This window comes from Mobula birostris, chromosome 13 (assembly GCF_030028105.1).
Source record: "Mobula birostris isolate sMobBir1 chromosome 13, sMobBir1.hap1, whole genome shotgun sequence".
Taxonomy (NCBI): Eukaryota; Metazoa; Chordata; class Chondrichthyes; order Myliobatiformes; family Myliobatidae; genus Mobula; species Mobula birostris.
Genome location: NC_092382.1, coordinates 67,685,880 through 67,700,825, shown reverse-complemented (window position 1 = coordinate 67,700,825; position 14,946 = coordinate 67,685,880). Strand labels below are relative to the sequence as shown.

Here is a 14,946-nt window from a genome sequence, read left to right as displayed (position 1 = left end):
GGTTGTTGCAATGCGCCTCTAAAGTCTGACAGCAGATGAGCCAGTGAATCTTCGATGGTGCAGAGTCAGAAACCAAAGAGTTACCAGCCTGAGTCAGGGCTTTGGGGCTCCAGAAAGAGATGGGGTCTAGACTTTACAAGGAGGAGGAGGAAGAGGAATCAGACCAGCAGGACGTGGCCACAAATAAAAGATCAGAAACATATTGAAACTGTTTCATTGAAAAAAAAGTGGTTAATTTCTTCAAAACACTGGAGGAAATCAACAGATCAGGCCGCAACTGTGGAGAGGAATACGTTTAAGCCGAGACCCTTCAGCATGCCGAGTCTGTGTACTTTTCTGCTTAGTTGCTGCCTGAACTGCAGAGTTCCTCCAGCATTTTTGTGTGTATGTGTTTATATTTCCAGCAACCGCAGAATTTCTTTTGTTTTATATCTGCATTTCTAAGAAGGTTCTACTTTGGCATTAGACACGTGGAAAGTTTGTTAATATTAAGTGTATTGTTTATGGGAGCTGCTTTGTGCGTTAAAACAGCACTGAGTTTTCCCACGCACAAAAAAAGAGGTCTGGACATAGAGCTGGTGCTTGCAGAAACCTTTAATGGAAGCGTGTTTACCCAGAAGGCTCTGCGAACAATATTCGCCGTCGCTGAAGCACCGATCGAACGCATAGGCTGTTCCCGAATATCGCGCATGCGCGCAGTGCACAAAGGCCTCGAGAAGTCTGCTCCAGGTAAGAGATATTCCCCGGCTGCGGGTGGGAATTTTCAACACCGAATTCGGGACAATTGCTGTGAGCTCCGGACACCGTGGCCCGCAAGCCCGGGATAGTCCTGCTCTCTTCCCTCTCTCTCAGCACCACGATCCGCCCGGGGGAGATTCCGGCTGATGAGGGAATGGGAACTGATGGATCTCTCACACAGAGTTGAACTCCAGCTATCTAAATGCAAGGATTAGGAACTCGGAGAAAGGGGACAAAATCTTTTACATCAGCTGTTAAGAAAATCACCTTTGTTCTGCCTCCAATCACAAACAAGGGATAATCTGCAGATATTGAAAATCCAGACAACACACACAAAATGCTGGAAGAACTCAGCATTAGTACTCCTTTCCATAAATGCTGCCCGGCCTGCTGAGTTCCTCCAGCATTTTGTGTGTGTTGCTTGTTCGACCTCTTCTTGTTCTGGACCTTTTTACCCGTGAGGACATGTTTTGATCCATTCACTCTGTGAAAATAATGATATCAAACACCTTTGTCCTGGGCAACAAGTAGCTTTCAAATCACAAATGTGCCAGACTCCAATGAGACAGAATACTGCCCTTCATTTCATATGCATTGGCCGTCAGTCACCTGGGGGAGGGTTCAGGGGAAATATTTATGTACAATATAGAAACTGGTGTTACCTGTGTGTGTTGTGACGATGCAAAAGTTGCTGGAGAATTTGCAAGTGGGAGGAAGTGGAGTGATATTTGGAAATCTGACTTTTTAAAGTGTCATTTAGCAAGCAAATCAGATATGGACGATGTGCAATAGCTGGAGTGAGAAAATCCTTCATAACCCTTTACGGGCCTGCTACATAGATTGTGTGAGAGTGCAGATGAACTTGATCAAACCCAGAGGATGTCTTATTAACAGTGATTTGCTAACTGTTAAAATAAATAACTCTGTATTTAAAATTCAGTGTGCACATATTGTTGTTACTGGGTAAAAATTGCACAGCACAAGATTTTTTGGCACACCGATCATTACAAATGAGGGGACGTTGGTGGGAAGGTGGGGAGACTTCCAGTGTCCTTGACACCCTCACGTACAAGATGTGCATCCGGCTGCAGCTTGTAACCCTGCACGTTAGGGAGTTGGAGCTGGAAATGGATGAATTCCAGATCACCTGGGATAGATATGACATGAAGAGCAGTGAGTTACACCCAAGGTGCAGGACACAGGAAACTGGGTGAGAGTCAGGAAGGGGAATGAGGTTAAATAGCCATCGCAGAGTACTCATGCGGCCATTCCACACTACAACAGGTAGACCACTGTAGAAACTGTTGTGGGGTGGGGGTGATTACCAAGCAGAGCAATGTCAAAGGGTTGATAGAGGATTTGTTAGTTCAGGAATTAAAACTAGCAGAGATCAAATATCCTAGTGGTAAGTCTTGCTAGTGCTAGTGTGTGGTGGGGGGAGGTGGAATTAAAGTTCCAGAGGGGATTAGAGTCAGACTACCAGAACAGATAGTGGAGAGGGCGAATTGAAATAACTTGTATCCTTAATATACATGAGGAGTAGAAATCTTTATATTATTTCTCCATCTAAATGTGCAATGTGTAATTTATAGTAATTTATAATAAATAGTTTGTACATAGGACAGTCATTATAACATAGAAATACAGCTGCATCAGTATGAATTAATCAGTCTGATGTCCTGGTGGAAGTAGCTATCCAGGAGCCTGTTGGTCCTGGCTTTTATGCTGTGGTAACATTTCCTGGATGGTAGCAGCTGCAACAGTTTGTGGTTGGGGTAATTCGGGTCCCCAATGATCCTACGGGCCTTTTTACACACCTGTCTTTGTAAATGTCCTGAACAGTGGGAAGTTCACATCTACAGATGCGCTGGGCTATCCGCACCACTCTCTGCAGGCTCCTGCGATTGAAGGAAGTACAGATCCCATACCAGGCAGTGATGCAGCCAGTCAGGATGCTCTCAATTGTGCCCCTATAGAAAGTTCTTAGGCATTGGGACCGATACTAGACTTCCTCAAGCATCTGAGGTGAATGGGGTGCACAGCCACATACCACACAGCCGGTATGTACAGACCAAATGAGATCCTCGGTGATGTTTATGCCGAGTAATTTAAAGCTGTTCACTCTCTCAACCCCAGATCCATTGATGTCAATAGTGATCAGCCTGTCTCCATTCCTTCTGCTGTACAGCCGTCCCCAACCACCGGGCCACAAAGCATGTGCTACAGGGCCGGGAGGAAACGATATGAGTCAGCTGCACCTTTCCTCATTCCCTGTCACGCACTGTTGAACTTGAACATTGGGTTGTTAACTGTCCCTTATTTGCTGGGACATCTCGTATATTGGGCTGAATTGGTTTGTCCCATATGGATTGTCCCGTATTTCCCCCGCTAAGGTAGAGTGTTCCTATGAAACCATTCATGCCGGAATGGCGTGAAGCGAAGAAGCAATTACCATTAATGGGAAAAATTTATGCGCATTCCCAGACCCAAAAAATAACCTACCAAATCATACCAAGTAACATATAAAACCTAAAATAACACTAACATATAAAAACGTAGTAAAAGCAGGAATGATATGATAAATACACAGCCTATATAAGGTAGAAATAATGTATGTACAGTGCAGTCGGGAAGATTAAGCCAAAGCCGATTTGTGGTAAAAAAAAATGGCACGTACGCACATGCACACACAGTGTCCGCGCAAGGCTTCATGGTCATTGTAGTCTTTCTCGGGGTAAACACAAGTGACCCATATTTGACTGCTACTTTTGTCCCTTATTTGGGAGTGAGAGAGTCGGTAACCCTAACTGTAAAAGACATGTTGAGGTGAGTTTAACCCTACTTGAACACTGCCCACCCCCCGCCCCCCAGGTCGGCCGGTCCGCAAGAATATTCTCAATTTTTCACCGGTCTGCGGTGCAAAAAAGGTTGGGGACCCCTGCTGTAGTGCACAACCAGTTCCTTTGTTTTTGTGACATTGAGGGAGAGGTTGCTTTCTTGACACCCAGACAGATGTTGCTCAGACAAAGTCATCAATCAAAAGGTTGAGCATGGTGTGATGAATGTGCTGAGCTGTGTATATCACAATGCAGGAAGCATCATAGGAAAGCCAGATGAGCTCAGGGCATGGAAACATGATATTATAGCCATTTCTGGGACTTGGTTGCACCCAACAGTCTGAGGGATTTTGAGGAACGAATTTGTAGAGAGATCGCAGACCATGCCAAGAAACAAAGGTTGATTCAGTCAGTGATTATAACTTTCCATATATTGACTGGGACTCCCATACTTAAAAAGGACTAGATGGGGTAGAGTTTGTCAAATGTGCCCTTAATCAGTACATAGAACTCCTGACGTCAAAGTATGCAATAGGCTGTCAGGGAATGATCCAGGGCTGGTGACAGAAATTAGTGATCATAATGCTATGAGATTCAAAGTATATATGGAAAAAGAGAGGTTTGGACCATGAGTTGTGATTCTAAATTGGAGAAAGATTAATTTTGATGGTATCAGAAAGGATCTAGAGGAACAGATTTGTAGAGAGATTGCAGACTATGCCAAGAAACAAATGTTGATGTAGTAAGTGATTATAACTTTCCAAATATTGACTGTGTCTGCCATACTGTAAAAGGTCTAGCTGGGGTAGAGTTTTTCAAATGTGTCCTTAATCAGCATGTAGAATTCCCAATGTAGAAGTGTGCAATAAGATATTGGGAAATGATCCAGGGCTAGTGATGGAAATTAGTGTATGGGAACACCTTGTATCGACTGATCATAATGCCATGAGATTCCAAGTAAATATGGAAAAGAGAGACCTGGACCACGGGTTGAGATTCTAAATTGGAGAAAGGTCAATTTTGATGGTATCAGAAAGGATCTGACAAGTGTGGATTGGGACAGGCTGTTTTCTGGCAAAGGAGTACTTGGTAAGTGGGCATCCTTCAGAAGTGGAATTTTGATGTGTAGAGTTTGTATGAGCCTGCCAAATTAAAAGTTGAAGGTAACTGGTTCAGAGAATCTTGGTTTTCCAGAGATATTAAGGCCCCAGATATCTTGTTCCTCTGAATGCCTCAGACTGTTGGATGCTACCAAGTCTCATTAATAACTGCAAATCATAATTCAATGCCCTGAGCATATCTGATTTTTTTAGTAGTTGTCTTCTGTTAGTTTTAAAAACTTTCCAATAGTTTTTGTTCTATTATTTGCCATCTCTTTGACTTTTATGTTGGCTTTGGCTTCTCATTTCAGCCACGGTTGTGTCCTCCTGCCTTTCCAATGCTTCCACTTCTTTGGAATGTATCTATCACTCACCTCCTGAAATTCTCCCAGAATCTCCAGAAATTGCTGCTCCATCATTAATCCTACCAGTCTCCCCTTCCAATCAAGTTTGGCCGGCTCCTCTGTCATAGGGACATGGAGAGGATCTGTTAAACAGGCCATTCAGCCCATCGAGACAATGCCTAAAATATTTAAACTCTCTGATGCAACGTCCCACACTGGGACCACAGCCCTCCATACCCCTACCATCCAGGTACCCATCCAAACTTCTCTTAAATAGTCAAATTCAGCTGGCACGAGCCACTTGTGCTGGCATCTCATTCCACACTGTCACAACCATTTCAGTGAAGAGTTTTTTCTACATGTTCCTCTTAAATTTTCACCTTCCCCATTTGCCCATGACCTCTGGTTGTCATCGCACCCAACCTCAGTGGAAAAATCCTGCTTGCATTTACCCTATCTAAACCCTCATAATTGTGTATACTTCCTACAGTTTCTATCTTTAACTTTTATTCTGACAAGCACATATCCAAAATTTTTCAAAATTTTGCTTTAAAGGCCTCCCATTTACCATAAAGCAGCCTGTCCCAGTCCACAGTTGCCAGATCCGAGTGTCATAATTCCAGGTGTTGATCCATGCCCTGAACAAATCTGCCTTTCCTACGATTCTCCTGGTATTGAAATATACAGGGTTCAGCATATTCACTGCACCATGCTCAACTTTTTCATTTCTGACTTTGTCTGAGATCTGAACAACATCTGTCTCCAAAACCCCTCCACTCTCTGCTCTGTTATTCAGACTCCCATTCCACCTTCAAATTTAGTTTAACACCCCCGCCACATCCCACCTCCCACCATGCAGCTCTATCACCCCTTTGGCTTTCATCTCCCAGATCAATAAAAAGCTGGTGCATACCAGGTACAGACAGATCGGAACAAATGGGGTACTTATGAAGTACATGAAATTCAAGTGAACACTTATGAAAGAAATAAAAGAAGGCATAAGGTTGCCCCAGCAGACAAGGTGAAGGAGAATCTTCATGGATTCTGCAGATATGTTAAGAGCAAAAAGATTGCAAGGGAAAAAAATAATCTTCAGCAAGATCAAAATGATAATCCATATGAGGAGACAAATTAGATGTGGGAGATTTTTTTGCATCCGTATTTACTCAGGAGATGGACACAGAGTCTATGGAAGTGAGGCAAAGCAGCATCAACTTCATGGACCCTGTACAGATTACAGAAATTGAGGTGTTTGCTGTCTTATGGCAAATTAGCGTCGATAAATCCCCAGGGCTTGACAAGTTTTTCCCTGGGACCCTGCAGAAGACAGGTGCAGAAATTGTCGAGGCCCAAGCACAGATATATAATTCACCCTTCGTGACAGGTGATGGACTGGAGGATTGGAGGACAGCCAATGTTGTTCTGCTGTTCAAGAAAGTCTCTAAAAATAAATGAGGAAATCTTATGTTGGTGAGCTTGACATCAGTAGGGGGAAAGTTATTGCAACACGTGCAGGAACCAGATGTGTAAGTATTTGGATAGATGTGGACTGATTAAGTATAGGCAGCATGGCTTTGTGCATGGCAGGTCACGTCTAGCCAATCTTACAGATTTTCTCGAGGAAGTTATAAGGAAAGTGGATGAAGGCAAAGCAGTGGATGTAGTCTACATGGACTTTTGCAAAGCACTTGACTAGGTCTCGTATGGGTGATTGGTCAAGAAGTTTCAGTCACTCAGCACTTAAGATTAGACATTAAATTGGATGACGCACTGAAGCCAGAGTGTGGTAGCAGATGTTTGTCTCTCTGACTGCAACCTGTGACTGGTGGTGTGCCATAGAGATCAGTGCTGGGTCTGTTATTGTTTGTCATCTATATCAGTAATCTGCAGTGAGGAAGGTTTTCAAAGCTTGCAGAGGGATTTGGACCAGCTGGAAAAATGGGCTGAAAAGTGGCAGATGGAGTTTAATACAGACAAGTGTGAGGTATTGCATTTTGGAAGGACAAACCAAGGTAGAACATACAAGGTAAATGGTAAGGCACTAAGGAGTGCAGTAGAACAGAGTGATCTGTGAATACAGATACAAAATTCCCTATAAGTGTCATCACAGGTAGATAGGGTCATAAAGAGAGCTTTTGGTACATTGGCCTTTATAAATCAAAGTATTGAGTATAAGAGTTGGAATGTTATGGTGAGGTTGTATAAGGCATTGACGAGGCTGAATTTGGAGTATTGTGTACAGTTTTGGTCACCTAATTACAGAAAGGATATTAATAAGGTTGAAAGAGTGCAGAGAAGGTTTACAAGGATGTTGCCGGGACTTGAGAAACTGAGTTACAGAGAAAGGTTGAATAGGTTGGGACTTTATTCCCTGAAGCGTAGAAGGATGAGGGGAGACATGATAGAGGTATGTACAATTATGATTGATATAGATAGAGTGAATGCAATCAGGCATTTTCCACTGAGGCTAGGGGAGAAAAAAAAAAGAGGACATGGGTTAAAGGTGAGGGGGGAAAAGTTTAAAGGGAACATTAGGGGGGCTTCTTCACACAGAGAGTGGTGGGAGTATGGAATGAGCTGCCAGACGAGGTGGTAAAAGCGGGTTCTTTTTTAACATTTAAGAATAAATTGGACAGATACATGGATGAGAGGTGTATGGAGGGATATGGTCCAGGTGCAGGTCAGTGGGACGAGGCAGAAAATGGTTCAGCACAGCCAAGAAGGGCCAAAAGGCCTGTTGCTCTAATGTTCTATGATAACATGGTTAGCTGGAGCAGCAAATTTGTGGATGAAACCGAGACTGGGGGTTTAGCAGACTGTGCGAGGACTATCATGGCTTGCAGTGCAAACTGGAGCAGCTGGAAAAATGGCCTGAGAATTGGAAAATAGAATTTAATGCAGACAAATGTGAGGTGTTGAACTTTGGTAGGACCTACAAATGTAGATCTTTCTCAGTGGCTGGTAGGGCATGGAGGAGTGTTGTTGAAGAAAGGGATCTGGGAATACAGGTGTATATTTTAGTGGAAGTGGTGTCACAGTTCGATAGGGACAGAAGGAAAGATTTTGGCACATTGGTCTTCATAAATCAAAGTACTGAGTACAGGAGGTGGATGTTATGTTGACTTTGTACAAGACATTGGTGAGGCCTAATCTGGAGTATTGTGTGCAGTTTTGGTGACCTACTTACAGGAAAGATGTTAAAGAAGTTGAAAGAGCTCAGAGAAAATTTGCAAGGATGTTGCCAGGTCTGGAGGATTTAGGTTATGAGGAGAGATTGAACAGGCCAGGGCTTTATTCCTTGGAATGTAGAAGATTAAGGGGAGATTTGATGGAGGTGTACCAAAATTATGAGGGTTATAGATAGGGTAAATGCAAGCTGGGATTGGGTGGGACTACAACCAGAGGCCATGGGTTAAGGGTGAAAGGTGAAATGTTAAGGGGAACATGAGGGGAAACTTCCTCACACAGAGGGTCATCTAGGTGTGGAATGAGCATCCAGCACAACTGGTGTATGTGAGCTCAATTTCAACATTTATGAAGTTTGTATAGGTACTGGGATTGTAGGGGTATGGGAGTGGAAAGTTTAAATAGTTCAACACCAACTATATGGGCCAAAGGGCCTGTTTCTGTGTTGTACTTTTCTATGACTGTGACAAGAACCTTCAGTAATACTAATATTCACTCGAATTCCTTTTAACAGCTGTGCAGACCAACCATACATCTGAGTAGGAGATATTTACATGGCATTAAAACTGTGGCACTTTCAGTTAACAGTACATAAAGAAAATCTGAGCTGCACATTAACAAAGGCTATTTGTGTGAGAGTGCTTCAGTTACTGTGAGGCCAGGCAATGCCGCTCAGGCAGAACAGGGAATAACACCAATGGAGAGAGTCAAACCGAACCAGGTCACAGATTGGAGTTGGCAGAAATGCCCCATTCTTATAGAGACAGGAAGAGCATCAGAGAATTTGATGGTCATTCCAGTCGCCAGCACTGTGACCAGCTAGAAGATGATTTCTCTCTCCAACTTGGGTTGAACTTCACATTAATAGTGCGATGTCACACTTTGGCAAATAAAGTGATCTTATCTGAAATGTTATCCTTCACCCATTGATGGATTTTGTAAATTTTTTTTCAGGTTTAAAAAGGACAGGGAATTTGTCTTTGGGAATCTCGAACACGGCACGCCAATTTTGCTGTCTCTGTCTCGATATTTAAGAAGTGGAGCAAGGGATTCACTCGATCATCTTTCCTGCTCAGTCTGTGGGGAGGGATTCACTCGATCATCTGACCTAATGGCTCACCAGTCAGTTCACACCGGGGAGTGGACGTTCTCTTGCTTGGACTGTGGGAAGAGATTCACTTGCTCATCTAAACTGAAGGTGCATCAGAGAGTTCACGCTGGAGAGAGGACGTTCACCTGCTTAGTCTGTGGGGAGGGATTCACTCAGTCATCCAACCTACAGAGTCACCAACGAGTTCACACTGGGGAGAAGTCATTCACCTGCAAAGACTGTGGAAAGAGATTCACTAAGTCATCCACCCTATTGGCACACCAGTCAGTTCACACTGGGGAGTGGCCATTCACCTGCTCAGAATGTGGGAAAGGATGCACTCAGTCATCTGATCTGCTGGTACACCAGCGAGTTCATACTGGGGAGAGGCCATTCACCTGCTCAGACTGTGGGAAGGGATTCACTCAGTCATCTCACCTACTGGCACACCAGTCAGTTCACACTGGGGAGAGGCCATTCACCTGCTCAGAATGTGGGAAAGGATGCACTCAGTCATCTGATCTGCTGGTGCACCAGCGAGTTCATACTGGGGAGAGGCCATTCACCTGCTCAGACTGTGGGAAAAGATTCAGTCATTCATCCAACCTAATGGCGCACCAGCGAGTTCACACTGGGGAGAGGCTGTTTACCTGCTCAGTCTGTGGGAAGAGATTCACTCGGTCATCCAACCTAATGGTGCACCAGCGAGTTCACACTGGAGACAGGCCTTTCACCTGCTCAGACTGTGGAAAGGGATTCGCTCGGGCATCTCACTTACTGACACACCAGTCAGTTCACACTGGGGAGAGGCTATTCACTTGCTCAGACTGTGGGAAGGCATTCACACATTCATCCAACCTACAGAGACACCAGCGAGTTCACACTGGAGAGAGGCCATTCACCTGCTCAGACTGTGGGAAGGGATTCACTCGGGCATCTCACCTACTGAGACACCAGTCAGTTCACACTGGGGAGAGGCCGTTCACCCGCTCAGAATGTGGGAGAGGATTCATTCAGTCATCCGAACTATTGGCACACCAGTCAGTTCACACTGGGTAGAGGCTGTTCACCTGCTCAGACTTTGGGAAGAGATTCTCTCAGTCACCTCAACTGTATGTGCATCATTCAGTTCACACTGGGGAGAGGCCGGTCAAGTGCTGTAAATGTGGGAAGAGATTCACTTAGTAATCTAACCTTGTGACATATTACCGGGTTCACACTTGGGAGAAAGTTTCAATAAGCTGTATGCTGGATATTTGTCTATCACTGTTGCTGATGCAATTTCGAGAGTGACTGTCGGTGCTGAACTCTGCAATTATTGCTGCTGCTCACCACACCCAGTTCTGCACCCTGGTCACTGGGCATGGGAGGAGTTTCTTCTGCTGCACATTCACCTTTACTGGGACTGGAATTTAATATTCTGTGTAGTGTTCTTAGTAATATTAGTTGGACTGTTAACTGTTAATTGCTAATTACAAAATGGCTTCTCTGAAGTGTTATACTAAAACGGCTTCCCGTACTGTTTACTGCTGAGTAAGGGGTTCTCTGTAACAGCATGTTTGGGTTATAATTAGTGATAATGGAAATTGTATTCATTTGCCAGCCAATGGAAGTCATGTTATGCTATCTTGCATGTGTGTGCTGAGCTGAGGATCGGGGGCATTTTCAGGAGGCAAGCAGAGAGGACGGATGTGTGGGGAACGGACAGCGGTTCCAGGGCGGCAGATACCAGACCTTGGGGGTTCGGATGGTGGCCGGAGTCTTGGAAGGACATTGTGGATGGAATTGGAGGCGTGAGCTCCAACGTATGAAAATATTATGTGCACAAGACTGATAAGTTACTTATGTGGCGCCTTTTCTTTTAGTTGTTTCTACTAACCCATCATTACGAATTGATATAAAGTATGTTCCGGTGGGATGAAAGACGTTACATTGTGGGGGCTCGTCCAGGATTTGAATTCTGTCAGATACAGAGTAAGTCACCGGGTTTAAATTAGGGGAGATGGACTCGGATAAGATTGAACTTTGGTGTGAGATCGATGATGTCCCAGTTAATCATGCCTGTGTACTAAGGGGGTGGACATACGTACTCCGGACGATGTGTTAATTCGATGTTTGACTATGGTCAGACTATCGGTAAGGTTGAGATTGTAAGCAGAAATATTGGTAAAATGTGGGACTCAGCCTTTGTGCTGGTACAGACGGGCGCTGACGTCAAGGAATTGGGACTGCAGCCGTGTATCAGTGACGTAGGTGAGGCGGGTCTATGGGGCGTGCACACTGTCATGGAGGAAGGGTTTGAAGGGACACCAGTAGCATTGCCCGCAGCTTGGGGCGCAGATTTTAGAAAGCGGGTCAGTCGTTTTTGAAGGATGAAGGAAGGGAGTGGTCAGATTTTGAGAATGTAATTGATTCTCATTCCCCACGGAAGGGGGAAGGCTCTGAGTTGGCTTCAGCCATTATCTCCCTGGTGACCAGGGCGGGGGGTCCACGTCAGAAGTTAAGAGCCACGTCAGAAGTTAAGAATTTTCTCAGGGAGGACTCCCATTCCCGAAGGGAAAGATGATGATGAAACCTGGGCAGAACATACTTCTCAGCTGCTCGGTGAGTGGCAGTGTTCTGAGGAGGAGAAGCGGCAAAGATTGGGAGAAAGTTTGAGAAGGGTGGCAGCTGAGGTGGTAAAAGGCGTGGAAGTTAACCAGCCCTTGGCTTCCTGGAAGGAGTATCTGGAAGCATTCATCGTCTGAACCCTCAGTGCCTAGGTGGCACATGGGGCCTCCACAAGGGTCTAGAAGCATTCGAGGAGGCTTTTGGGCTAACTGGGGGCAGGGTGGAGCTTTTAGGGGGAATTCAGAATTTGTGTCAGGATAAAGGGGAAAAGCTTTCTGAGTATCTTTTCCGGCTGGAGCGAAGGCTAAATTGCTTGAGACTCCGGGGATCATTTCAGGGAATGAGATGGATTAGATAAGGATCGACCAGGTAGCCAGGGGCATGCAGAGACATGATGCGGTCGCTATGAGCCTCCGGCAGCCCCGTAGAATGCGTCTTTTGTTCGGTTGCTCAGAGAGGTAAGGGAGGAGGAGGACCCATTGGAAGCGGAAGGGGGCCTCGTTAGTACGGTGCCGTCCTCCGTAGCAGCTCCTTGTGGTGAAATGGCCAGGGCCAGATCCACGCGGGAGATAGCAAAAGAGATCGCGGAAGGCGGAGTCTCTCCGCGTGGGGGGACTAGTGGGAAAGGCCCCTCCCTGAAGGGACGGACAGCACTGAGGCCAGGCAGAGGCTGGGGTCTCGCGAGACGAGGCGTGTGCCATAACTGTGGGGAAGAGGGGAACTTCAGGTGGGAATGTGAATGGCAGGGAGCCCCTTGGAGGGAGAGCCCGCGGGTGTCCCAGCCGGAGAGGAGGCGGGTGTTGGGAAACTTAGAAGAGACTCAGTGAGAGTACGGACTGGAGTCTTCGGGAAAAATATGTTCCCAACAATGTGCCACGGGGCCCTCGAGAGGAAAAGACCCTATCCCAGAAGTATTGGTGGGACCCCGAGAGAGGGGACAGATGGAAAAGCCATACTCGACACGGGGTCGCAGGTCACATTACTGTACCGGTCATTGTACAATCAGTATCTGGCGCATTTACCCCTGACACCTTTCAGTGCACTGGAAATGTGGGGTATCAGTGATGGTGATTACCCGTACGATGGCTATTTGTCTGTGAAACTGGAGTTCCTGGAAGCTGAGGTGAGGGTGTCTGAGGCTCATGAGACCCTGGTACTGGTTTACCCCGACACCGGTGAGACTGGGGGTGTGTCCATTCTGGTGGGGACCAACACCCCTATTGTGCAGAGACTCTTCGGAACCTGTAAGGAGAAGTTGAGAAAGACTTTGGAGACCCTGTCAGTGCACCCAGTGTTCTGAGCTGCTTTTGAGGAAGCGTGGGGTCACCCGGGGCTGGATGCGGCGTGTGAATGAGTCACTGTGTTGTGTGCCCAGTCGAAGCCCAGGGCGGTACGGCCCGGTGAAGTAGCAAGTGTGATGGGGATCCCTAGATTCCCGGGAGTGCCTGAGGGTGAAGCCCTTTTAGTGGACACCTCGGAAGACCTTGAGGGGGCGTCGAGATTCCCTGCTGGGGTGCTGGTGAGACCCGAGTTGCAGAAGCCCTCGGTGGTGCAGGCACGCAGGCTGGTGGTGACCGTCAGGAACACGGCTGCGCGAGAGGTCACCTTTAAGCGGGGGCTGCCTCTGACGCATTTGTTTCTGCTGATGGTGATGCATAGCACCCCCGTGAGGCCAGTTGGGGAGAGCTGTCGGGAAAACGGCCTAAGGTGACAGCTGAAGCTTTTAACTTTGAGGCATCCCCTGTGCCGGAGGGTTGGAAGCGGAGGCTGGTGGAGAAGATGTTGACGATGACAGATATTTTTTCCATTGACGAATCTGATGTGGGTTGTTCCAGGAGCACTCGCCTCACCATACGGGTGACTGAGAATTATCTGTTCAGAGAACGATCACGGAGACTGGCCCCTGCAGATGTGGAAGACGTGCGGCAGCATTTGTGCAAGTTGAAGGAGGCTGGGATCATCACAGAGTCCTGAAGTCCTTATGCGTCTCCTATCGTAGTGGCCTGGAAGAAGAATGGGAAGGTTTGTATGTGTGTGGACTATAGAACACTGAACAGGCGCACGGTCCCTGATCAGTACACAGTTCCCCGGGTCGAAGACGCGCTGGCTTGTCTGAGTGGGGCGAAGTGGTTTGGCGTGTTGGATTTGAGGAGTGGATATTACCAGATCCCGATGAGTAAGACCGATAAGGAGAAGACGGCCTTCATTTGCCCTCTGGGATTTTACCAGTTCGGAAGGATGCCCCATGGCATATCGGTGACCCCTGCCACTTTCCGTAGGGTCATGGTGAAGACAGTGGGGGATATGAACCTGCTCGAAGTGCTCGTATATTTGGACGACCTCATAGTATTTGGATTCACCTTGGAAGAACACGAAGTGAGACTAATGAAGGTGCTCAGCCGTCTGAAGCAGGAAGGGTTAAAACTTTCCCTGGACAGGTGTCAGTTCTGCCAGACGTCTGTTGGCTATGTTGGGCACATAGTCTAGCGAATGGAGTAGTTACAGACCCGGCTAAGATAGAAGCGGTGACCATGTGGCCGAGGTCCCAGACCATGAGCGCTCTGCGCTCGTTCCTGGGGTTCTGTGGGTGCTATCGGAGACTCCTGAAGGGCTACGCCGGGGTGAGTCATCAGTTGAACCAGTTCCTGCGTGGCTACCCTCCCCTGGGACAGAGGGGGAAGGGGAGGAAAGGACGGGAGGATGGAGAATATTTGAACCCATCAGAGCCCTCCGGACAGAGATGGGATGACAAACGTGAAGCGGCTTTCCATTCGCTGAAGGAGATGCTGACTCAGGCGCCGGTACTGGCTTTTGCAGACCCCCGATTGCCCGACGTGCTACACACCGATGCCTGCCGTGAGGGGTTGGGGGCCGTTTTGTATCAGGATCAGGGCGCTGGCCTGAGGCCTGTGGCGATTGTCAGCCGGAGTTTGTCGCCATCGGAGAGAAACTATCCCCCTCCCACAAGTTGGAGTTTCTGGCGTTGAAATGGGCGGTGGTGGATAAGCTGAGTGACTAGCTCTACGGGGCCAAGTTTGAGG

At 46.8% G+C, this 14,946-nt stretch overlaps 1 protein-coding gene across 1 annotated transcript; it reads left to right on the top strand.

The window, feature by feature from the left end:
• The first annotated feature begins 702 nt into the window (after positions 1–702).
• Positions 703–11,228, top strand: LOC140207673 (uncharacterized). Its single transcript, XM_072276234.1, has 2 exons — positions 703–729; positions 9,160–11,228. Exon 2 carries the CDS (start codon positions 9,317–9,319, stop codon positions 10,352–10,354), a length of 1,038 nt encoding a protein of 345 aa, XP_072132335.1. The 5' UTR covers positions 703–729; positions 9,160–9,316; the 3' UTR covers positions 10,355–11,228.
• The last annotated feature ends 3,718 nt before the right edge of the window (positions 11,229–14,946 follow it).